Source organism: Prionailurus viverrinus, chromosome A3 (genome assembly GCF_022837055.1).
Source record: "Prionailurus viverrinus isolate Anna chromosome A3, UM_Priviv_1.0, whole genome shotgun sequence".
NCBI lineage: Eukaryota > Metazoa > Chordata > Mammalia > Carnivora > Felidae > Prionailurus > Prionailurus viverrinus.
The window spans coordinates 69,961,667-69,986,373 of NC_062563.1; the positions used below are offsets into that span (position 1 = coordinate 69,961,667).

Here is a 24,707-nt window from a genome sequence, read left to right on the forward strand (position 1 = left end):
AGAATATGAGGGGTGGTTTGGCACTGAGCCACTCACACATTTTTATTATTTTTTCTTATACCAAATATTTAGTAAACAATTACTATTGCAAAAGAAAGTACCAGGACCAGGAATAAGACATTCTCATTCATACATAAGTTTACTTTATAAAGTGTTCGGGGAATATTAAAAATTCAGTCTGTTTTAACCCTTCCTCTGACGAAGGTAACCAAGAGTTACTGGCATCCAATTAATAGCCATGGCTTTATTCCTACTAACATTATGATCAATGGTAGAAAGAATAATTCTCAGCCCTAAGCTCCCTCTACTTTAATAACAGAGAAAATGGCTCATTAAATATTTTTATATATTCAGTTAAAGAGTATCCCAAGCAAACTTCATCATCCATGAGTCAGAAAGCGGACCACACTGACCTCTTGTTGTAGAAGCCTTGTTTACCTGCATTATACTAAGAATTAATTTTCGTATAGCCGCTGAATACAACTGGTGTGAAAAATGAATAAAATGAATTATTTCTTGAAATTGTAAGTTTATTAGTTTCAACTGAACTATAAATCTTAGTATTTCACCAACCTGATTCAGAAATATCCTTTAAGTAAAATAAAAGCTCATAGAGCTATTCACTCAATTTTTAAAAGGCTGCTTTATACCAAACCAATGCAGTGTGCAAATATAGAACTTAATTAAAATACTGTATATAAAATATTAACAGCTGCAGTTATTAACATTGCATTAAACTCCCTTGAGCTAGGCCAACATAAAATGGACTCTCTTTTTTTCCACTTCAGTAAAGGGCAGAACTTGGTTTAGCGAACAAGCTTTGGTTTTTGTAGCGTTTGTCTCAATTCACTAATCTGAAATAGTAATCACATAAAAGTACTTTACCATCCAAACATCACCAAGCATACTAACTTTATCTTTCCTTTGGATTTCAACAAGAATCCGGTGTTTTATTTTCTTTCCTAATGCAAATTACACCTCTTCAGGCATGTCTCTTCCTCCCATACAGTATTGAACTTTCTAAATTAACACAAATATTCTCTGCGTTTGACCTTTCGCAATGAGGGGACAAACAGGGCAGTTAATAAACCATAGGCAATTTGGAAGAGTTAAAGAACTTAAACAGGAAAGAAAAAGGTAAATTTTATTTGGCTTCAGGATTAAGGTTTTTAACTGATCCTTATTGTAATAGGTCATCCAAGGAACTTGGGAAACTAGACTACAGCATCACCTAAGACTAGCATAAATTATGATTATCAAATGAATAATGACTGGATTTATTTTCCTTTAATCTTTCTTATATATGCATATGTGTGTGTGTATACATAGTCCTTTATATATGTAAATATTTGAGAGTAATTTAAAAATGTTATTATAGGTATATTTTAAGTCAAACTATATTATCCACAAGTTAGTATTTCAAAGCACAAGATTAGTCAATGCTCCAATCCTCTTTTTAAGACTTCGGTTTGAAAGTTCCAAGTAGCCAGTCAACTGCTAACTTTGGTAGAAATAAGACAGGCTGGAGGACGTGAAAAGGAGGTACTCTATTGCTGTATTTCTGTATTCCCATCAGTGTCCACTCAGCTTAAATCAGAAAAAAACAAACAGACAAAAAAAAAAAAGCAATCTACTTTCTAATGGAATCAGCATAGTACAGTAGGAAAAAGAAAAAAGAGTTGTCTCCTCACAGTCATTTAAGACACTGTAGAGAAATGATAAAATAAGCACAGATAGCACAGGATGGTAACTAATCTTCCATGTGGAGGGAGACCAAATTTCCTGAGAGGGATGAATCAGAAATAGTCTCTGAGATAATTTGAGGATCAGAGCAATGGGTTCTGACCTTCTTTCAATTTTCCACCCTCACCAACACCTCCTTCTGAATTCTCATTCATTCCCTTTCTTTATTTTATTGGGTTATATATGTAATATATATAATATAATATAATATATAACATATATATATTCTAGGAAGTCTGTCACATTCTTCTTGATAGATACACAGGAAAACGAGGCATGACTAAGAGTGAAACAGGACACAGTTCTGCTGCAGGGAGACTGGGAGTAAGCAAGCGACAAGGGAGTCTGTGAAAGGAGCACTCACCACAGGGCTGCAGCACAGCCCTCCTAAAATAGGATGATGATCACAGATTACGAATCTGAAAGAAGCACTAAGTGTCCTCTGGACTGTGGTTCCCATACTCAGCTGATCATTAAGTTCCTTGGAAAGCTTTGCAAAAGTATAGAATCCTAGGTCCTATCACTGTTAATCCTGCTTCATTGAGTTTAGGAGTCAGTCAATACTGGGCCCTTCCGAATATGTTTTATAAAGGAAGAAATTCAGACTCACAAGAAATGCCTTCGTCAAGCTTATATTCAGTGGAAAATCCAGAGTAGATGGTATGGTATATAAGCAAATAAGGAAGTGTGGGAAGTGAAGAGAGGAGCATTGTCTTCTTCCTCTTTTTAAACTTTTTTTTAACATTTATTTATTTTTTGAGAGACAGAGAAACACAGAGCATGAGCAGTGGAGGGGCAGAGAGAGGGGGAGTCACAGAATCTGAAGCAGGCTCCAGGCTCTGAGCTGTCAGCACAGAACCGGCCATGGGGCTTGAACCCACCAACCGTGAGATCATGACCTGAGTCCAAGTCAGATGGTTAACCGACTGAGCCACCCAGGTGCCCCGAGAGTTTCTTCTATTATAAGAAGCTTATTTGATTTGTAAGTGATAAGAACAATCAGAGCATGGGAGCATAGGGTGAAGAAAGTAAAAGAAATAATATAGTTGTGCACCTAAAATAAGTTGCCTCTTCCCTTCTCCCTCTCTCTCCCCCTCTCCCTGTCTCTTTCTGGATTTCCACCAATGCTATTTCCTCTGCCTGGGTGATCCTTGCCCTCACAAACCTAATGGTAGTCAATTCCTTAAACCTCATAATCCACTCTCCAATTTCAGAGTAAGTAAATGTTATTTCTTCAGGCCTTCCCTACAACACTCCCTCCTTTCCCCAACCACGTGTGTGTGTGTGTGTGTGTGTGTGTGTGTGTGTGTGCATGCACACCTCCCTCCCCCCAACAGGCACGTGCATACACACACACACACGAACACACACACACTTCCAGGAAAAAAGTTCAGAGAAGGAAGCCAGAGGAAAGAATCCCTATTGGTTCAATTCAAACATTAGAAAGGGAAGCTATTTGGAAGTCAACAGAGTTTTGCCAGTGTTCTTGAAATCCTACTGCGTTGATTAAAGTGTTTTTGATACCACAGACCCAACTTAGACAAAAGTTAAAATAAGGGCTAAAAATTACACTAAGGAATTTATACGTGGATTGCTGAATTTTCTTTTTTTTCATATTTTGTATTTGCCACTTCAGGCACCTCCAAACATCCAATGATATAAGCAATAATTGATAATACAGGAACCCTGAATTTTGTCATTTTCAAATTCAAGATAAAATGTCTTGCAAGATTTGGCACTTGATTATCCAATAAATGTTCATTTGAGAAGTGATTCCAGAAGCCATTTGAGCATTTGGGGTTTGATGCCCAACTGTAATGATTAATTAGCTCCTTCTGGTTCTTATATGATATGAAACAGAAATAAAAACAGAAAATTTCCTTTACCCTAAAGACAGAAATGCAGGAAATCTTAATATATCTTGGTTTTAATTCCTTTGGAGTGGCAAGGGGTAAATAGCATGTTCCAGCAGATAAACAGGTTAGAAGAAATGATAAATTACCTGACCGTCCATCTCTCTGGAAGTCCACATGATACCATTCTCCATCATTCACCTTCTTCTGTAGGGCTTTGATTTTTATTGTACCTGACCCCATGTCCAGGAGGAGGTAGAGATGGCCATCCAGCATCTCAATAGCAAAGAAGTCAACCTTTATCATCTGAGGGTGCTTGGCATCTTTTTGGTGTCTTGGCTTGCCATGGCTAAATAAGATGAGGCCATTTGGCTCTGTTGTACGGAAATCAAATGATATGGAGCCTGTTTTCTTTGCGTTCCATTTAGGCAAAGAGATGAAAGACTCTGGGGTTTCAAAGGTGATTGGGTCCAAAGTTGCAACATTCTCACATTTAAATGCTACCACTCCATGGATCTTCATCTTAGGGTCTCCTTGTTTGGCAAGACGAGATAATTCCAGTCTTACATCATTATTTTTATATACAACCTGTGGGCAGAGGATAGCAGTGAGAAACCAGGCCCATCTTTTCATATGCAGAACTTGTCTTCAGTTAAGTGACTTTCAACACGTTTGTAACACATGTAACATAATGTTTAGTGCATTTTGGTATATGAGATAGCTTTCTCAGCCAAATAAAAAACAAGTATCAACTCATTAAACAGTAACCATTCCAATCTAATTTCTTTCAAATAATGTGTGTACATACACATACAAACTGGCTGCAGTTAATTCAAATAATTTGAATGGATCTGTATACAGCTTTCATTATTTCAAGCATGTATAGAGTCAAACTTACAAGACAATGGCTTTTCTTATGATAATTCATTTATTAAATAGAAAGGTTTTTCAGTTTTCCCACCACTAAAGTATTTGAAATTACTTTGTGTAACAGTCCCCTAAAATACAGGAATTCTTCTATGGTCTACATAGTCACAATGCGTATAAACTTTGTAAGATAATCACAATAAATTGAGGCAGAAAACATACTGAATTTTCTCAGAAAAATCATTAAATACAACTAAAATGCAGAAGCTCTCTTTTTCCCTGTGGCCTATATTAACAACTGTTTGAATAATGTTAGGTAACTCTGGAAATGTTATGTTTGCTCTAAATCCATTCAACCTGTATTACGTGTGTTCCGTTTCACTTTAAAGTTTACAAATGTAGAGCAAAGTTTGTCCTAACTCTCATTTCCCAAGGCACTTCATCTCAGTGGGCTGGGTGGTTCTTTCTGACTGCTTGCTGATAGTTCTCATGGCTTTTTGGACTCCAAATGGTACACTGGACAAATCCACTGGTAGGATTCAGCGTATCAGGCATCTGCTATCACATCACCTTAACAAACTCGAAGCCATTCTGACATTAAGATAAAGAGAGATCCATACCCTTTCTCTATCAATTGCATACTAAGCATAATTACATTTCCAAAATACACATCACACTGACTTAAAAGTAAATTAGCCATCTATGTCCAGTTAACTATCTAAATTATTTTAAGAAGCCATTCAAGAATTCATAGCAGCCAATACTGACAAGTTCTAAATTCATTTATATTTATATAATAGAAAAAGTAAGACAGCCTGTGTCTGATTAGTGCTGTAAAGTTAACAGGTCAATATAGCAAACCTGTGGCAAAACTAAAGTGAGCCAATGGTTAGTGTTGCTAATGAATTTCCTGATATAGTGTGTTAATGGATACTTTATTTTTCAGAGTAAGAGTGTAGGCCTTGGTATCAGACTCTCTGAGTTCAAATGCTAGCTCCAGCATTACCTAACTGCATGATCTCCCCAAGCCTTACTTTTCTCCCTTTTAGGGAGATAGCATCTTACAGGATGATTGTAATGGTTAAAGAAGAAAATGTATGCAAGTGAGAGAATCTACATAAAGGCAATCATCCAATGCCAGGCACATTCTAAGATTTCAATAAATATCAACTACATCAAACTGCATGATAATAAATACCATCATCTTGTGGACACAGAAATAATGGTGGTTAATTAATCTATTATAAGGAAATGTTTAGAAATTAAGCACATACTTGGGACGCTTGGGTGGCTCAGTGGGTTAAGCATCTTACTCTTGATTTCTGCTCTGGTTTGTGAGTTCGAGCCCCACATTGGGCTCTGACAGGTGGACCCTGCTTGGGACTCTCTCTCTCTGCCTCTCCCCCGACCCTCTCAAATAAACTTAGAATGAAAAAGAAATTTGGCACAAACATATAATTGGTATTTTATACCTGATTGGTGCCTACCAAATAAGCCGCATCTTTCCAATGCTAGTCCCATTTCGGTGTACCTTTATCTTGAAGGAGGATTATTATAAAGAATAACATACCAAATTATTCTTTGAGAAAATATGTATAACTGTTCAATAAGTGTAGATTGACAACAAAAGAAGAGAAAATGGACTTAAGCAATAACAAAAAGGAATTAGATTAATTCTTCAGTATACTTTCTTGAAGAGAGAAAGAGCTATTAAGCCTTGGGAAAGTTGATTCAAGATTGTCTTTCTTTGGGGATCTTTAGAAGTGGAGAAAATGGTTTCCATGGATGACAGTCCCAAGTTTTATAACCTCTCACCATGACTTTCAAGCTATCCAAGCCTGTATTTTTTTCACGTTTCCTGGTGATTTATATTTTATTATCTGGAGATTCCCTCAACAAAGGTAGTGATCAGGAACGAGTATAATATTTTCTGACCCAATTGATGCAGATGATAAGGTTGACCTATGCTAACACATTGCCCGTGAAATAGAACCACTGCCACAGAGTTGGGTGTTTCTGACGTGAGTAAGTAGGTATATGAATGCATATACTGCCTCATGAATCCAAAATCAGCTACCAAAAACTGAAGGATGTGGGGTTGGGGCAATTCTAGCTACAGATTTCAGCAAGTGATTTACAATCTCATGAGTGAATTGGATACCCCGGGGAAAGGGAGGTTCGAGAAGATGGAGAAGAAAGGCAGGGATTCCCATGATCATATAACTTAGGGTTAGCCATGCACACACACACAGCTCCTCCAACTCCTCCCTACCCCACCAAAAAGATGATGGATCTCCACCACAATCTATGCTTTGTGCAGACAGGGTCCTTGCTCACCATAGCCAAGCACCAAGATTAGTACCTGGCACAAAGTAGACACTCAACAGTTTCTAAGAATTGAATAAAATTCTTCCTTCACTTTTTAAACTTAGTCCCAGATTATAGACTATCATTAACAATACTTACAAATGCAGTTAAGTAAAGCAGAATATGGTATTGCAGACCAGTCTCACACACTCGCTGCTATTTTGAGCTTATTTCTCCAGAAAATGTGGAAACTTCTGTGCATGTTCACTTATAAATGGTAAGCTGGTTTATGTATTGGAAAACTTCACCTTCAAACTCATATTGTAGGGTTTAAATTACTTTTTGAATGAAAAACACCCGAGTTAAAATTCTCCAGAGGTAGAATCATTTTCCTGGAAGAAGTATCTTGAGGAGAAGCAAAATGATGTTTTCTTTTTTTTTTTTTCCCCTTCCTGTTTTGTATTCTTTGAAAGGCAACTCCAGAAGACAGAAAAGCAATTTTGGATAGGCAGGCTGATAGCTCTCAAAACTACACTGCTCCTTCATCTGACCCAGATTCCATAATCACCCTACTTTTTGAAAGTTAGGCTTACTCTTAAAATGACCTGAATGTAGTTCAATTATAATAATAAGTAGACTGCAAGCACTCCAAATTTTCCAAAAATTCATGTGTAAGCTATTTTTTGCTTCTTTCTGAGATATGGCTCTCAATAATTTATAATTATTCATATATCTTTTTAATTTATGTCAAAAGTTGTAATTTATTTAATAGTTACAACTTTCAAGAAATATCTATATACTCTAACGTCCTGACAATTAGATGATATTATTGCACATTCATTTGGATCAGTTCATAAAATCAAGATTTCTTTGGGGATATTGATTTTTCTTTTTTTTTTTCTTTTTGAAAAGTAATTCAAAATGTTGCATTTCATTTCTCTGCTTCATGGGCTCATATCATAAATCCCACAGGGATAAAAACATAAGAAACACTAGGTTTTTTGTTATTTATTTATTTATTTAGCTGCCATATAATTTCCACATTTTGATATGATGACCTTTTCCTTTCAACATTTGTTAAAATTTTAAAAATGTCCCTCACACTTAAATATGCAAAAATAGGAGCAATATGTTTGTATTTTTATATCACTATTTTTGGATTTTTTTTTAATTTTTTTTCAACGTTTATTTATTTTTGGGACAGAGAGAGGCAGAGCATGGACGGGGGAGGGGCAGAGAGAGAGGGAGACACAGAATCAGAAACAGGCTCCAGGCTCCGAGCCATCAGCCCAGAGCCTGACGCGGGGCTCGAACTCACGGACCGCGAGATCATGACCTGGCTGAAGTCGGACGCTTAACCGACTGCGCCACCCAGGCACCCCACTAGTTTTGGATTTTGAGGTAAGCTGTCACTGAGTATTTTATTTGATCTTGATATCAATCTTTTTTAAAAAGGGAAATAAATAGGCTAAAAAATAAAAAAAAATATTAGTAAGTTTGAGAGTCTAGGTATAGACTTGGCTTAATCACAAAGCTGGTATCTAAGTTCAGTTGCCTATCCTCTCTATCTCTCAGTTTCTTAATTTTATATATAAAACATATATATCTGAAAAGAAAAAAAAAACATGTCATGTCTATAAATCCTTGAGCCTCCACCCCCCCACCCCCACCACCCCCTGTCAATCTATGTGATTTGGGACAAAGGTAAAAGATGTTCTATTGTTCCTTCTCTTTTTCTAGCCTTTTTCCAGTTGTGGTTTTGATGTCAGGCTATTGCTCTCTATTCGGGGATATACTGAGACACTAATCCGTAAGGTAAAGGGAATATACACCTACATCTTTAGGTACACAGACACACATCAAGCATCATATGTATCTAAGGTTTGTACAGATGGTCCTGGAGAACTGGTGGCTGATAGATAAGGCCCTTCCACAGGAAGTGGCAGTGTGTGAAATAAGCAGATCAGTAGGAAAACATTTGCTACTCACACAATGACTTTTTGTTGTTACAAATAAACGTTTCAGCTTAGAAATTTTCATGAGGCTCTTGAATTAATTAACATGCACTGATCAAGGCAGTTCGTGTCTTAACTATGAGAGTATACATACAGGGTGATGAAATGGGTACTGAGCTTAAAATCAAGGAGTGATGCAGGGATGTAGACTCAGTTGTGACCTCCCTGAGAACCTGAATGGCTTATTCTAATCTGAGCTTGGATTCTCTTCCATTCTTGAGAATAGTAACAAAGAAGGGCCAAGAATTTGGTTCTCATGATTTCCAAGAGAACTGCAGCTCACCCACTTGCAATCCTGTGACCTTGCACAAGTCCTTCAATCCCACAGAGACTCAGTTTAATCTGTAAAATGGAATAATCATATCTACCACATTAGGGTCATTGTAAAAAATAAATTATATTTCAATGGAAGTGCTAAAAACAGGGCCTGGCACAGAGTAAGTGCCCAAGTGACTATCAGCTGGCTGCTCTTGTTCATGTTGTTATTATCATAAATACCAATATTATTATTCTGAGAGCGAATGAACGGAGCTGTAACAAAGGTAACAGCTAACAGGGCACATAGTAGCTGACTGCTGTTTTCAAGTAATTAACAGGACTGCAACCAGAAGGATCAAAGAGATCAAAGCAGACTGGGGCTTCTTTTTGTATCCTGATACTTATATTGCAGTTTGAAGGCTTGGTCTATAGATAAGGTTTCTTAGCTAGAAAAATACATAGGAAGCTAGGGAGCCTGGGGCTTTTATTTTCACTCCTGAGAGAACTTCTGTGGCATCTGATATCAACAAAAAACACCACCGTCACCACAACAAGAATCAGTTAAGATTTATTGAGTACTTATCTTCTGTCAGACCCTGTCATAAGAAATTTATACGTATAATGTGTTTACTCCTCACAAGCATCCTAAGAAATAGAAAACATTATCCTATTTTATCAATAAATATATGGAGGCACAGAACTCACTGAATGTCTTTTATCATGCTCATGCCAAATACTGTGAAAAGCTAACGATGTTAACTTCAAACTCTGTGTTTGTCTCGCAGGAAATTTCATTTACAGTTTTCACTTGTAATTCCACTTATGGTTTTGATAGCAGTTGCTAAGCAGGAGATTCACAATCAAACAGCTATTTGCCACCATGCAAAAGGATGATCTTGCTATGAGTTACATGACAGTATCTTTCCTTCCATTTGTCCTCATTAAAATATCTTTAAAAATTTTGTTAACCTTTTTATTTATTTTTGAAACAGAGAGAGACAGAGCATGAGCCAGGGAGGGTCAGAGAGAGAGGGAGACACAGAATCTGAAGCAGGCTCCAGGCTCTGAGCTGTCAGCACAGAGCCCGACGCAGGGCTCAAACTCGTCAACCATGAGATCATGACCTGAGCCAAAATCGTACACTTAACCGACTGAGACACCCAGGTGCCCCTAAAATATCTCCAAATGAATCAAAGATCACAACTGAGCAAGAGTGTGTTTTTGTGTGGCTATTGACTAAAATGTCTCTTCAGGGGCGCCTGGGTGGCTTGGTCGGTTAATCGTCCGACTTTGGCTCAGGTCATGATCTCACGGTCCGTGACTTCGAGCCCCATGTCGGGCTCTGTGCTGACAGCTCAGAGCCTGGAGCCTGTTTCAGATTCTGTGTCTCACTCTCTCTCTGCTCCTCCCCTGTTCATGCTCTGTCTCTCTCTGTCTCAAAAATAAATAAACGTTAAAAAAAATAAAAAATAAAATGTCTCTTCAAATCCAGTTTAAGTAATGGGGCTTACTTCTGTTTCTAGAACTATAGTGTAGTTTTTCAACAGGTATGCCTTTTTGGATATATATAATACTAGGATATATATAATAAAATATTAGAATTAAAGTATGAGAATAAACCAGTTTATTTTCTCACAAATGTTTGATATTGGTATATTTATCAGTAATGTGTGAACTATATGTGAACACACACACACAGCTTATACATTACCTAATATAAACGCGCTTATATGTAATATGTCAGACTAATATTAATGTCCAGAAAAATATACATATATATTAGAATATATAGTATATCTCTAGATAGATAAGTAGATAACACATACATATATCATATACACACCAAAATGTTAATATACATACACTAATAGCATATAATAATTCCAAAAATTAGAGAGTTCTTGGCTAAAACACACAGATGGTCTTACTCATTTGGAATAAAAAAATGTCTTGGCCTAAAAGCAAATACCAGCATTTATAAGCTTGGCTTACTCCAAAGGAAAGGCTGCAGCCAAAAGAAAAAAAAAAAGATTTCTTTTATTATTAAAGAAAGTAGAAAATTAAACAGATTTTCTCCAATGTTCCTGCCACCATGAAGACACAATGGTAAGAGTGGAGTGGAGGCAAAGTGGTCACTTCTTTTAGAAAAAATCACTGCACTCATTATTGTCCTTTTACCCAAGATCAAGTTTCCTATGCTGTTCACTTTCTTACACTGAGAGCCTAGCACAGAACGTGCTTGGAAAAAAAGATGAAGAAAAAAAAAAAAAACAGTTTGTTGAACTTAACTGACTAAGGGACTAATAGGATTTTAGCTTTTCTGAGAATGTCCCACCACAGAAGTGTCCATTTATAATGTGAATATGTGCAGTCGGTTAAGTGTCTGTCTTCAGTTCAAGTCATGATCTCACAGCTCATGAGTTCAAGCCCCGCATCAGGCTCTGTGCTGACAGCTCAGAGCCTGGAGCCTGCTTCAGATTCTGTGTCTCCCTCTCTCTCTGCCCTTTCCCTGCAAGCATTCTGTTCTCTCTCTCTCTCAAAAATACATAAACAATAAAAAAAAGTTTTAAACAATACTTAGCGTTCAGGAAATTTGATTTAAAAGAGTTACATAAAAAATTTTGAAAGATAAGAAAGTTCTCATTTGGGGGTGGGGAGGGCAGAGTTGGTGTTTTCCCCCCATAATCTAATCCTATTCAGAGATTATGTGCAGATAAAATTTTCAACTAAATTGAAATTCTCCCCCTACCTAAATAAATAAACTAATTGGGGAATGTAAAAACAGATGACGATAACATCATTTCTCAATAAAGGCATGTGACTCATTAATTTCAAACCAAAAATTGGTTGAAAGTTGGAAAGGACTAAAAATAAAAATATTTTATTTAAGCAATGTAGAGAAAGAAATCTTTTTGCTTAGTTTCAATTAAACATGATCAACTACATCTAATTCATGAAAAGAAGCTTTGAAAAGCAAAAGAAAATACCCTCTTGCTTTCCCCTTCCTTTATTCTATCCTTGGTGAACTGCCTAAAGTTATTTAGACAACCTTGGGCACCATCTGTACAAGTTAGCCATGGGAGCAAAAGACTGTGTTGTCCCGGGGTTAACAGCTCTATTTAATGAAGCTTTCAGTGGCATGTGGGTGTGTGGCAAAAGAACTTGAGTTCTACTAAATAGGAATGTCTCTTTTTCTCCCATTAAAGATTTAGTAATTCAGCAATGCCTTTGGGGGAAAAAAATTGGAAAAATGAACCACTATTTCAATTACATGAGAGCTGAGATGCCAAGTTAAAAAGTAAAAGCTGAAAACTAGATCGATCCTCCTATTTTCAGATGAGGAAACTGAGGTTCTTCAGATAAGCTAAGGGACCGTGTCTCAGTTGGCAGCAAGCTCTGATCATGAACAAGTATCGAGGAATTCAGTGTTTTGTTCCTTTTTGACTGTGTTAAAAAACAAACAAATGGAACGATGGGCCGTCTCTACCAGAGGCATTGGATATGAGAGGCCCTTGAGCAATTACAAATGAAGAGCTGCCGTCTTTTCCGCAACATGGCAGAAAGGGAACTGTAACGGATTTAAAGGCAATTCTATCTTTAAAACCGTGATAGTTTCGCAATAAGCTGACACTCAAATATAAAAATAAAAGTCCTGAGGGGAAAAATTCTTACAGTTATTTCCCCTACTAATGGCATTTTAAAAGACACTGGAAAAGTTAACTAGAAACAATAAACTTGCAATGTTTACTGCTATTTTGCAACCAAGTGACGAAGATATTTTCAGCATCAGCCTTTCATAATCTTGCAGAATGTAACATCATAAATGAGGGTTTAAAGCTTCTATTCCAAACTGGCAGGCACTGCTGATAAGGACAATGCATGCCCACTTTATCCCAAAACTTTTTAAAGCCTCTGCTAGCCTCAATGAAGGAAAAGAGGCCACTTTATTGTTTTTTTTTAAGGGAACCTATATTCCCATGGACCAAGGATGATTATCTTTGAACTGATAATAACAAAAATAGTGGCATTGGCATCAAATGTTATGTCCGGATTAACCAATTCATGTTCTTTTGCATCCCTAGCATGAGCATTCATGTTCTTTTGCATGAGCTCAGCAAAGCTTTCTCATTATCTAATTTCATATTTTTCTAAAGGGGTAGCTATTAGTATATAATATACCATCCAGTACATGTATGTTCATGGTAAGGATGGATATATGTATATATTTAAAATACCATATACGATACAGTTGGTCCTTTTTACTTTGATTTACCATAACATGCTGTATGCTATTTTAGATATGCCAAAGTTCTAACATTCGATTCTACTGTTGCTTTTTTTTTTTTTTTTTTAATTTAGAGACAGAGAGAGTGGGGAGGGACGAGATGGGCAGAGAGGAAGAGAGAGACAGACAGAATCCCAAGCAGGCTTCATGCTCAGCATGGAACCCAAAGTGGGGCTTGATCCCGTGACTCAGATCAGGATGACCAGAGCCAAAATCAAGAGTCTGTATGTTCAACTGACTGAGCCACCCAGGTGCCCCAGATTCTACTATTACTTTTTGATTGTGTTCATTACTTTTTGGCTTAGGAAGTCCTCCCCCAAGAGAGATTTGATAAACATATTATTACATACAATATTTGTTACTTAATTTTATATGTGCTTGTGAGGGTGTATAACTTTTTAATCTTTTTGAAAGTATTTTTCTTCTTTTTTGAGATGAAGATCCAAATTGAGTCCCCCTGCCCAGATAGTTAACTTATTTAAGCCAGCACATTTCTTGAATAATTTCTCTTTTTTTTATTGATTTGTAAGACCTATCACATTTTTAAATTCTTAGATATACTGTACAAGGTTCTGTTCCTGAGCATTCTATTGTTCATTAGTTTCCTTTCTCTTTCTTTCTTTCTTTCTTTCTTTCTTTTTCTTTCTTTCTTTCTTTCTTTCTTTCTTTTCTTTCTCTTTCTTTCTTCCTTCCTTCCTTTCTTATCAAACTCCACTTCATTTAATTATCATGTCTTTATAGTGTGTTCTAATATATGTTAGGTCTGTCCTACTAAGCCATTTACATTAATTATTCTAATGATGTTTATATATCATATCATATAGTTTTGTTTCCTGTATAGATAAGATAAATATATAGAGCAGAACTATTGTAGTTGCTCTGATTTAGCTTTCCAAAATATAGACCGCTAAAGCTGGTGGCAAATTATTCATCCAAACTCACTTAAAGAGACTTCTGAATAGCAAAAGGAAATTACATCTTGCTTGGAATTACATTCCTATTATTATAATTATTTGTAAAGTTATCATCCATAAGTGATTATAATAATTTCGATTTTAACACATCAGAGAATCTGGCCCAAGAAAAGCATATTATTTATTAGTTGGAAGATAGATATACAATTGTAGAGAAAAATAAAATCAGGGAAAAATGCAACTATAAACACACTAATTCCAATTCAATAATCACAAGGCCTGATGGAGTTTCTTGCAGTAAAATTCCAGGAGTGGGTGGCCAGTCCATTGGAGAGATTTGGAGGACAGGCTACATGACTCTCAGCACAGGAGAAAGCAAAGTGTGGTCCACTTTATTATGGCTCTTTTCAACAGGCCAGGCCACTTGCCTGAGGGCACACAGCTAGTGTCAGGCTAGTAAGTAGTGGACAAGACAGAATCTGAATTCCTGTCTCCAGACTGGGAAATAAACTGTATAACTTGTTTGTTTGTTTTCTTTCCATAGGGCTGTTTTTATGATAATTAAGTTTCCTGCAGCAATAAAAGCCATACAACTCTATTAAACCTTATTGACTTGAGATTTCAAGATCTGATTATCAAATTGTTTATCAGTCCCCTCTCTTGCCCTGGCTGGCCGGCCTTTCCTTCTTAATCACACGACTCCCTGAGCACCCACAAAGGAAACAAGGGAAGCTGATATTTAAGACAGCCAATGCTGCTGTTTTTCACGCTCACAATAAAACTATTTTTCAAACTAGACTTGTTACTAAGAAGTTGTGTATAAATATGCCCTGTAATTTTAATATTATCTGAAGGCAATGCTTTGTATGATACATACATATAGATGTGAATACAGATTCAAACAGCCTTAGGTTTGAATTCCTGCTCTGATACTTAACTACACTGCCCTGGGGAAGTTCTCTAGTTTCTCTGAAGTAGTTTCTCCCCTTTTTCAAATGAGGTTAACATTTATGTTATAGTATTATTTAAGCAATACAGTACTAGGTGCTTGGTCTTGGGCACTGAGTAAAGAGTAGCTGTTATTGTTATTATTATGATCTTAAATGTATAAGACAGGAATGCTGGTCATTTAAATAAATAAGTGGCTGCTTATCTAAAAGCATACTTTGAAGTAATTAATCACCCTCAAATCCTCATGTTTACCTGATTGCTTCCCAAATTTCATAACTTGGTGTCTTATCTCCATGAACTTTACATTTTGAAAGATTTAGTCTACTAAACAAAAAGTATTCATTAAGGAATACTTTGTAATTTTCAATTCAGCAAAGGAAAAATGAGATGGCCTCTATAATCACACTGAGTTGATAGAACTACGGCCTGATGCAAATAGCTGTTTTATTTAGATTGCATTAAGAGTGGGTCAGTATGTATCCTTTCCTAGATTTGTTGAAATACTGGGAGCGCACAACTCTTCTTCATTTCTAATTTCAAAGACCCCCCCAAAAGCATAGAAACTCCAGGTTGTGAACTGTTACTTTTCAATTATGGCTGCTCGGCACTGGGGTATTTCTTCTTAATGCATTCTTTAATTATTTCCTTTGGAAGGTCCCTAGTGCTTCAAATGTCAGATGGGTTGTGCCTTTTGCCAAGGGTTGCTTAGTTAACTGTTTATTTAATGAATGGGGTTTTATGTGCGGTTGAATTTCTCATGGCACACGTTAGGAGATTCTTGGCAGAATTTAAATTGGAGAACTGAGAAACATATTGGCTCTACGGAAGTTCAATCAGCTCCCAGGCAGGAGCAGGGTCTTTGCCAAGGAAAATTCACTAAAATAAAAAATGCAAAGACCAAACTCACACACGATGCAAGGAAAACTGACTGTGGTGTCTAGGATTAAACGAATGCTGGATCCAGGTATCTCAGGTGGCCTGCGAATGGAACTGAAGAGAATGCTGGACAATTTCAGTTGAGAAATAGGAATGAAATCCCTTTCCTTATTTTTTTTAATGTTTATTTATTTGGAGGAGGGGGCAGAGAGGGAGGGAGAGAGAGAAAATTCCAAGCAGGCTCTATGCTGTCAGCGCAGAGCCCAATGCTGGGCTCAAACTCATGAATGGTGACATCATGGCCTGAGCTGAAGTCAAGAGTTCAACACTCAACCAACTGAGCCACTCAGGGGCTTTGGAGGATGACAATATGCTTAAATTTCTTAATTGCTTGGGATACTCAATTAGCTGCTAAGAAAAAGATCATGGAGTCTTATGTAATTTCTTGTGTTTCTTCCTTATAGAGATGAGTCTAAATCTATTTTTATGTTATGGAAAGATATGATCAGTTTATTCATTTCAAGTAAGAAAGAGTAATTTTTTTTTAATGCTGCAGCAGCAGTGACTAAATATCCTAGACCAAATATCCAGATGGCTATATTTTTTAAATGGATTGGCCAGGAACTTAGATATTGTATAAGCATCAGTTACCAGGTGTGCTTCCTTTGAGGACTGGGAAGAAAAAAAATGCTCTGAAATGTTATGTAGGCTTCGAAAAGTCCCAAATCTGTTAAAACATTTTTTTTGGTTATTTTATATCATTATTATTATCATTATTATCTTTTTTTTTTTACCCAGGAGCACTACAAAATAAGTACTACTCAGAGGATCAGAGATTTTTAAAAATTAAACACAAGTTTGGGGCTCCTGGGAGACTCAGTTGGTAAGCGTCCGACTTTGGCTCAGGTCATGATCTCGCGGTTCATGGGTTTGACCCTCGCAAAGGGTTCTGTGCTGACAGCTGGGAGCCTGGAGCCTGTATTGGATTCTGTGTCTCCTTCTCTCTCTGTTCCTCCCCTGCTCATGCTCTGTCTCTCTCTCAAAAATAAATGAACATTAATTTTTTTAAAAAAAATTAAACACAAGTTTGAGAAAATAAAGATAAGGATGTATCTTTCAGTAATGTAGGATGGGCAGCATGAGTCTACTTGCTGTTGCCAGGTGACTATCCAGTCTTGTGTGGAAGGAAGGCCTGCTGCAGTCATCTCCTCCAGGTATCACTGTCATCAGCTCCTTCCTGCAGTTCTGTACGCTCTGCCAGCTCATGTACCACCCCCTTTCCCTCTCTGGAAGAGCAATTTCCAGAATTAGCCTAGTTCTCACTCTCTACTGGCTTACTAGAGGCTGCCTGAATCTTGGGTGATCAGAGGCCTGGCTGGCTCCCTAGGTTCCTATCTGTTTGGGTCATTTTCTTGCATATTAAGACACTGGGCTCAACAGCACATAAATGCTAATCTGATGATAGGTTGGCCACCCCTCAGGTGGCTAAATGGACACAAGTGTTCTCTTCTTTAGGCCTAATGGCTTGGCTGTCAGTATCCTGCTCAGGACTAAACCACTACCCTATCAGGCGGTTCACTGGGTTTGTCCATCTATACCCACTTGCTCCTAATCGTCCTTGATTAGCAAGTATGTTGCCTGATATATATTAGTATGAATTGTAATAGCACCAGTAACCAACCAGTAAGCACCTTCTATGTGCCCCATGCATTTTTAGCTACATTACATATATGCTCCTATTTCTCATAATTTTTACCTCCATGCCAAGGTTCAGAGAAATTTAAGTATCTTGTCTAAATTGTATAGCTAATAGATGACAGAAAAGTAATCCAACTCAACATTTATCTGATTACAAACTCATAGATGTGTTTTTTGGTTAATGCTCGTCATCATCTCATTGGATACTGACTGAGTTTCTGTTTACTTAGCCAGCATGGGTCCTGGGAATAATTCTACAACCTCGTCATCAATAAGTGAAAGGACACATTTAAGCCCTTCCTATTCTTCCATGATATGGCTCCTTTGACTAGTTGTGATTCTCTTAACACTACTGGTTAAAAAAAAATCCCCTTAGGTTCCATCCTATTCTCTTTATCCCTTGATTTCAGGATAACTGTTGTTCCCATGGATTTCCTATGATACTCTGATATGGTCTCACATTTATTTTGTGCTCATTTCATTCTTAAGACCAAATTACCCAGCCATATTATCAAGTAAATACAAAACTTGTTTTGAATTTTAAGGATTGCTTATACTAAGGTTCTCTAATTACCATGTAAGTGGAAAATAAAAAAAAATGAGAATTAGCATTAATAGGAATGACATTTTAAGGGTCAGTTTCCGGGGGGTCTAGATTTACATTTGGCTTCTGTAGTCTCCTTGAGTCAACACAGACTCGATATATATATATATATATATATATATATATATATATATATATATTTTTTTTTTTTTTTTTCATTACAACAGATGAAGTCCAGTATAGCAGGGCCAGGACTAGGATAACATGGGTAAAGTGACTGAGGTACTCACCTGAGATGCAAAATATAGGGAAGGAGTGGAGAATGCTAAAAACTCAGTACTCAAGAAAAATAATATCTCAGTGTGTTTTTTAAATCAATGCAAAAAATCCTATGATGAACGAAATATCAAAATTTTAAGTAAAGACAGAATCACTATTACTGATTGTTACTTTTGTCTCAGTCTCCTATATGGCCTTATACTGCACTGCAATAAATTATTTTTCTAGGATTAAAGAGCCCAAATTGACTTGTTGAAAATCAATTTATTGGAACAAGTGCCAGTAACTAGAAGTATTTGGGGTGGGGGTGGGGGTGGGGAGGGAAAGCCATCATTAGAGATAATTAAAATTATAATTAGAATATACTCAATTTTTAAGGTGTACGTCATTAATAAAACCACTTTTACTCAAAGGATAGTGATAGCAAACAGTTACAGAGTACTTATTTAGACACTGTTTTAAGCACTCTACCCACTTAATCCTCAGGACAACCTGTGGAGGTAGCAGAACATGCCCAGTGCTGCAGAATTCCCAGTGGCACATTCAGTAGACTACAGTGTCTGTGAAACACAGTGACTCTGGAAGTAAGTGGCTGAATCAAGTTTCAAATCCAGGCAGTCTGAATCCAAGGTCTTTGCTCTTAAGAATATTATAGAACCAAGCCCCTCAAAGACCATATAATCTTGCTTATTTCTACCTCAACCTTTTTTCCCCACACAATCCTAAAAGACAGTTAACTTTGACAATAATAATTAGCCCATGGATAAAGATCTTGGCATAAAGAGCTTTTACAGAAACTAGTAAAAATTTCATACCTATATCAAATTTGGTGACTTTCCATTGAAACCACCATGAGAGTCAATCATATTGACTTGATGGGGCACCTGGGTGGGTTAGTTGGCTAAGTCTCCGACTTCGGCTCAGGCCATGATCTCACGGTTTGTGAGTTTGAGCCCCATGTGGGGCTCTGTGCTGACAGTTCAGAGCCCAGAGCCTGCTTCCAATTCTGTGTCTCCTTCACTCTCTGACTCTCCCATGCTCGTGCTCTGCCAATCTCTCTCTCAAAAATAAATAAACATTATTTTTTTTATTTATTTTATTTTATTTTTTTATTTTATTTTTTTTAAATGTTTATTTATTTTTGAGACAGAGAGAGACAGAGCATGAACGGGGGAGGGTCAGAGAGAGAGGGAGACACAGAATCGGAAGCAGGCTCCAGGCTCTGGGCTGTCAGCACAGAGCCCGACGCGGGGCTCGAACTCACGGACCATGAGATCATGACCTGAGCCGAAGTCGGACGCTCAACCGACTGAGCCACCCGGGCACCCAAACATTAATTTTTTTAAATCATATTGACTTGAGAACTACAATAGATCTCTGTCATCACCGATGTATCTATAGGTCAAATATACAAACTAGACTGCCTACTCAAGAAACATTCACAAAATTGTGATGCACAAGTAAAAATTAATTCTGTAGCTCACAGGTACTGAAAGGCTGACAGAATCCAGCCTTCTAGTCTCTGTCACTGCTGATGAACTTCTACAGGTGCATAGTGTTCTTAGATTAAAGAAATATCAAAATGCAATATAATAATGATATAAATTTCATCCCCATGTTCAACAGTAGTATAATTGCATGATGTAACTAGAAAATCGTAAAGGATCATAAATAAAACAATAAATAATCCAGAATAAAGCCTTTACATCACGACTAATACGTGGATCCTTTCAAGTAACCACTGTCACCAATTCATGCTGTTCATACATGTGGATTTCTGATTATCTGGTTTCTACTAAATTAAAGAAAAAACAAAATCTTCAATGGGCCTACCATAGAATATTTACTACTGATGATTTTTTAGGCCTATAATAAGCCAGTAGCAGCGTAGGAGTATCTTTGATGAGCAAGAAGAAGCAAGCTTGGTTTTGGGAAAATGTGAGCCCAGAAAGGATGAAGAACTAGGACATAGGGTGGCAGCAGAGTACTGAAAGGAAGAATCAAAGGCAGAAAAGCCCAAGAGAAGTAGAATGTAAAATGCCTTTATTCCACCCAAAGAGTTGGGTGTTTCTGTGGTAGTGATGAGTAGGTCAGTGCTATTCTTTATACGTGATTAACTGAGATTTGTAATTCCATTTACAATTAATTTCTCATAAATGTGGTAAATCCAATAATCTTCAGTTGCTTCTTCCTCATATTAAAGTATCACTGAAGAAGAACTTTACTTTTAGTGGATTCAGGATATTTTCATTCATATATAACTTATTCAAGCACTCTTACCATGAGCTGCTCATGTGAGTCTTTGCTTTTGCTCCTTGGTTAACTTCCAAAAAACAGCGCTAAACCCTGGCAGCTGTGTTGCACATGTGAGCCACAGACCACAAAAGGAAACAGATACAAACATGGATAGATTGAAATAAACCCATCCAAACTGGAAGGAAAATGACTAATGGGCATGTCTGACCAGGCAAAGGAGGCTCAAAAGTGTTTTTATATATTGCTATTTTGTGCACCTGCTTTATGACAAACTTATGAGATGACACCTTTCATGAAATGTTCATACAATGCTGAGTCTTGCTAAATAAAGACTTGAAGTGCTGCTAAGGTTCATGGATATGATTTTATTTTGAAATGTATTTTCTATAGCTTGGTCACCTTTCTGAATGAATCAGAGACGAGTGTGCATTCTGACACCGTAGCTCATGCTGGGAAGACATGAATCTGTCCAGATTTGTTGAATAAGTATGGATCAAAAAAAAATATTGATAATGATAATAATGAGGTAAGTGTTTTTCCTGGCATTTTTCTAAATGAGGGCACTAGTGGTATTACTTTTTATCTGACTAATGCATACCAGCATGCAAACAAAAAGTGAGGGAGGTGGGGAAGAAAGAAGCGCTTTGGGAAGTCACTCATCCATGACCGTGTGCAGCTGTGTTTGACTAAGTCACAAGAAATCGCTCAGTAAATAAAGGCTCTCTCTTTAAGAAGCAGGCCCACATTTAAATCCAAATAAGAATGTCTACACTGGAGGGGCGCCTGGGTGGCGCAGTCGGTTAAGCGTCCGACTTCAGCCAGGTCACGATCTCGCGGTCGGTGAGTTCGAGCCCCGCGTCGGGCTCTGGGCTGATGGCTCAGAGCCTGGAGCCTGTTTCCGATTCTGTGTCTCCCTCTCTCTCTGACCCTCCCCCGTTCATGCTCTGTCTCTCTCTGTCCCCCAAAAAATAAATAAACGTTGAAAAAAAAAATTAAAAAAAAAAAAAAGAATGTCTACACTGGAGCAATACATAAGGGTTTGCTGATCACAGCTGTAGCTATAAACCCAAGGATCTGTTTATTAAAGAACCTAGTTGACACCGGGAAGCCTCTGAAGGAGATACTAGTTTAAATTACCACAATATGAAATGTTTCCTAGAGCGACACTTAAAATGAAGAGAAGCACAACTCTAATAGCTGATTGCTTTGAAAAGGGAAATTATAAATACCCATTGAGAAGATTAAGTTTGCACAGGGAAGGAAACTCAATCAATAAGTTAGGAATTTGGAGAAAACAATAAGTCTTCCGGGTCTTGAGAGGGCCAAGAAAGAAGTACCTTTTTACATTCTTAGATACAAAGGAGATAAAATTTGTTAGAGGTTAAACTTGTATAATTTTATTCTTTGTAATCTTAATCCCTAATCATTCCAGGGTATTTAGTCCTGCTCAGTTTTGAGTCTGATAAGTTTGTTGTTGTTGTTTTTAAGTCTGTAGTGAGGTCATAAAATGAGCATTTATATTGTTTGCTTGTTTATAGAAGTCACAATTTTTGAGAGGAAAATAAACTTCTAAAAGGATTTGTGCACTTTAATATCTCACTGTGGAGTAGGGGGTGAACCACGGAGTAAACCACAAAGCAGCAAATAACTTGGGGGAGTTCCTGCCACACAGGAAAGAGAAAACCATTCAGGTGCTTGGAGGGAGGAGCTTAGAAAAAGGCAAAAATAAAGAGAAAAGGAGAAAAATGGAATGGCTCTCCTTAGGAGACCTGAACCTGGCACTCCTGCCTCACTCATCCAGGGAACTGAAAGCCTCTCAGAGAAGCCCTGATTTTGGCAAGATGCTCTACCCACCAAGACCTGGGAAGAGAGGCGGTAACAGCAAGGAAGGATATCCTAGGGAAGCCTCAAAGACCCCAGAAGACAGCAGAGAAGTTCTTGGGATCCCCAGGTGGACTCAGAAACAGTAAGAGAATTAAAAGTCCAGAAGAGTCCTGGCACCCAGACAAGGGAACTTCTGGAATCTTGGATCTAAAGATAAACACAAAATCCTCCATCCTGAAGAACATGTGCCAACAGAGTACTCAAATGATGAGTCAAGGCCACTCATGTCTTCATCCACAAAGGATAGCTGGAGACTAGACTGGATGAGGGACATCACACAGATGCCAGAGATAATCCCCAGGAAAGCCTTCAAACCAGAAACCCTCCCCCAGATGCTAGGGGTGGTTGGAGAATAAATTCCTCCTTCAAAGGGAGAAAAAACTCTGAAAGAGAATTTGAAATCTTAACTGACTGAACATTTACTTGAAAGAAATATTTTAAAACAAGAAGAAAATGAGTGACTTAAAATTGGAAAGTTCCTGCATCACTTTCCCTCAAAGAACCATCGATACAAAAGGGAAATTGAAAATAAGATTAGTACCAGAAAAAAAAATTAATTTTTTCCTGCATATCTTCTTTAAATTGTATAAATTTTTATATCTTTCCTATTCCTATCTTACTACAGGAGTAAGTCTGTGTGTATAGTGAAAGCTTTCTGATGCTTAAAATATGTGGTCAACTGCAGACAGGTGACAAATATGACGTTATGGTAAATTCTGTGGCCAGAAATCCTTTCCAATGGACTCTAGGCAAAAATAATACAATTAAACTATTTTATTTTTTTAAGGATATTTTTTGTATGATCCGACTTCTTCTGCTTTCACAAACATATCTCTTTCATTAAAATAGACTTATTTAGTCTATCTCTTATATGGGTGATATTATTAATCTCATAGTTAATGATAACAATAATAGCTACCACTGATTAATGCATAGTATGTGCCAGTCAGTATGCACTGCAGTCATTTTCACTATTGTATCAGTTCTCCATGGGAGGTTTTTGTATCCCCATTTACAGACATGGTAAACAAAGCTCAGAGAGTTTAAGTAATTTTCCCAAAGTCACACAGCAAGTAGAAGTCCATTCCGTTATATCATGCTAAATCCCAACAAATTAGTTCTAAGAAATTAATGGACCTTGACAACCTCTGAGAAATGGAAAAGTCTGTGAAAAAAGACTAACTTTCTTTTTCCCTATCTAACATTCATCTTTAGGATTATTCATTTCCTCAGTAGACAGAACCTAGTTAGGTACCGGAACGAGTTTCAAGGTATTGAGAAATTTGGTTCTCATTTCAACACTGCCATTAATTGTGTACATTTGAGTAAGTACCTTTTCAGTTTTCTCACCCAATCAATAGGAAAACAACAGTCTTATTTCCTTCTCAGCATTATGAGTATTTCTAGCCTTGTCTTAATGGTGATAGGATTGGAGAATACACCAAAGAACTTTTACGGTGAATATAAATGTACTGTTATGTATTTTTATATTCACATCTAAAATTTACATCAGATATGAGGATGATTGGAGAGACAATTTTAATTTGTGGATTTTGTGTCAGCGCTGGGCTGGGTATTGAAGATGTAATAAAAAAAAAAAAAAAAAGATCCAGTCTCTGACCCTGAAGAACTCCCAGCCTGATGGAGGGAGTAAGGAACACACGTAGCTGATTAGAATGTGACAAGACAGAAAAAGAAAGAAAAGCAATGTTACAAATCTAAAGTCGAAATATGGATTTCTGTCTGGATCTCAGAACAAAGACCTGGATGAGAAGTTTTTCACACACTGCTGGTGGTGGTGGTAATTTTTGAATTGGTTTGTGAAAAATATAAGCATCCTAGAAGGTATAAAGTTAGTTATTAGATAGTAACAGAAAATTCAAGGCATCTTAGAGGCTCATGATTAAATATATTTTTGTCCATATTACAACCGAGTAAGGATTAGTAATGAGACAGCTGCTCATTAGAAATGGAGCC

At 37.2% G+C, this 24,707-nt stretch overlaps 1 protein-coding gene across 19 annotated transcripts in view; it reads right to left on the bottom strand.

The window, feature by feature from the left end:
- Window positions 1-24,707, bottom strand: part of NRXN1 (neurexin 1) — a 1,136,768-nt gene that overhangs the window by 638,384 nt on the left and 473,677 nt on the right. For all 19 annotated transcript variants that reach the window (XM_047854354.1, XM_047854351.1, XM_047854348.1 and 16 more), the window contains one exon: window positions 3,746-4,184. In XM_047854354.1, coding sequence (XP_047710310.1) covers window positions 3,746-4,184 — 439 coding nt within the window. The remainder of the gene's footprint in view (window positions 1-3,745; window positions 4,185-24,707) is intronic.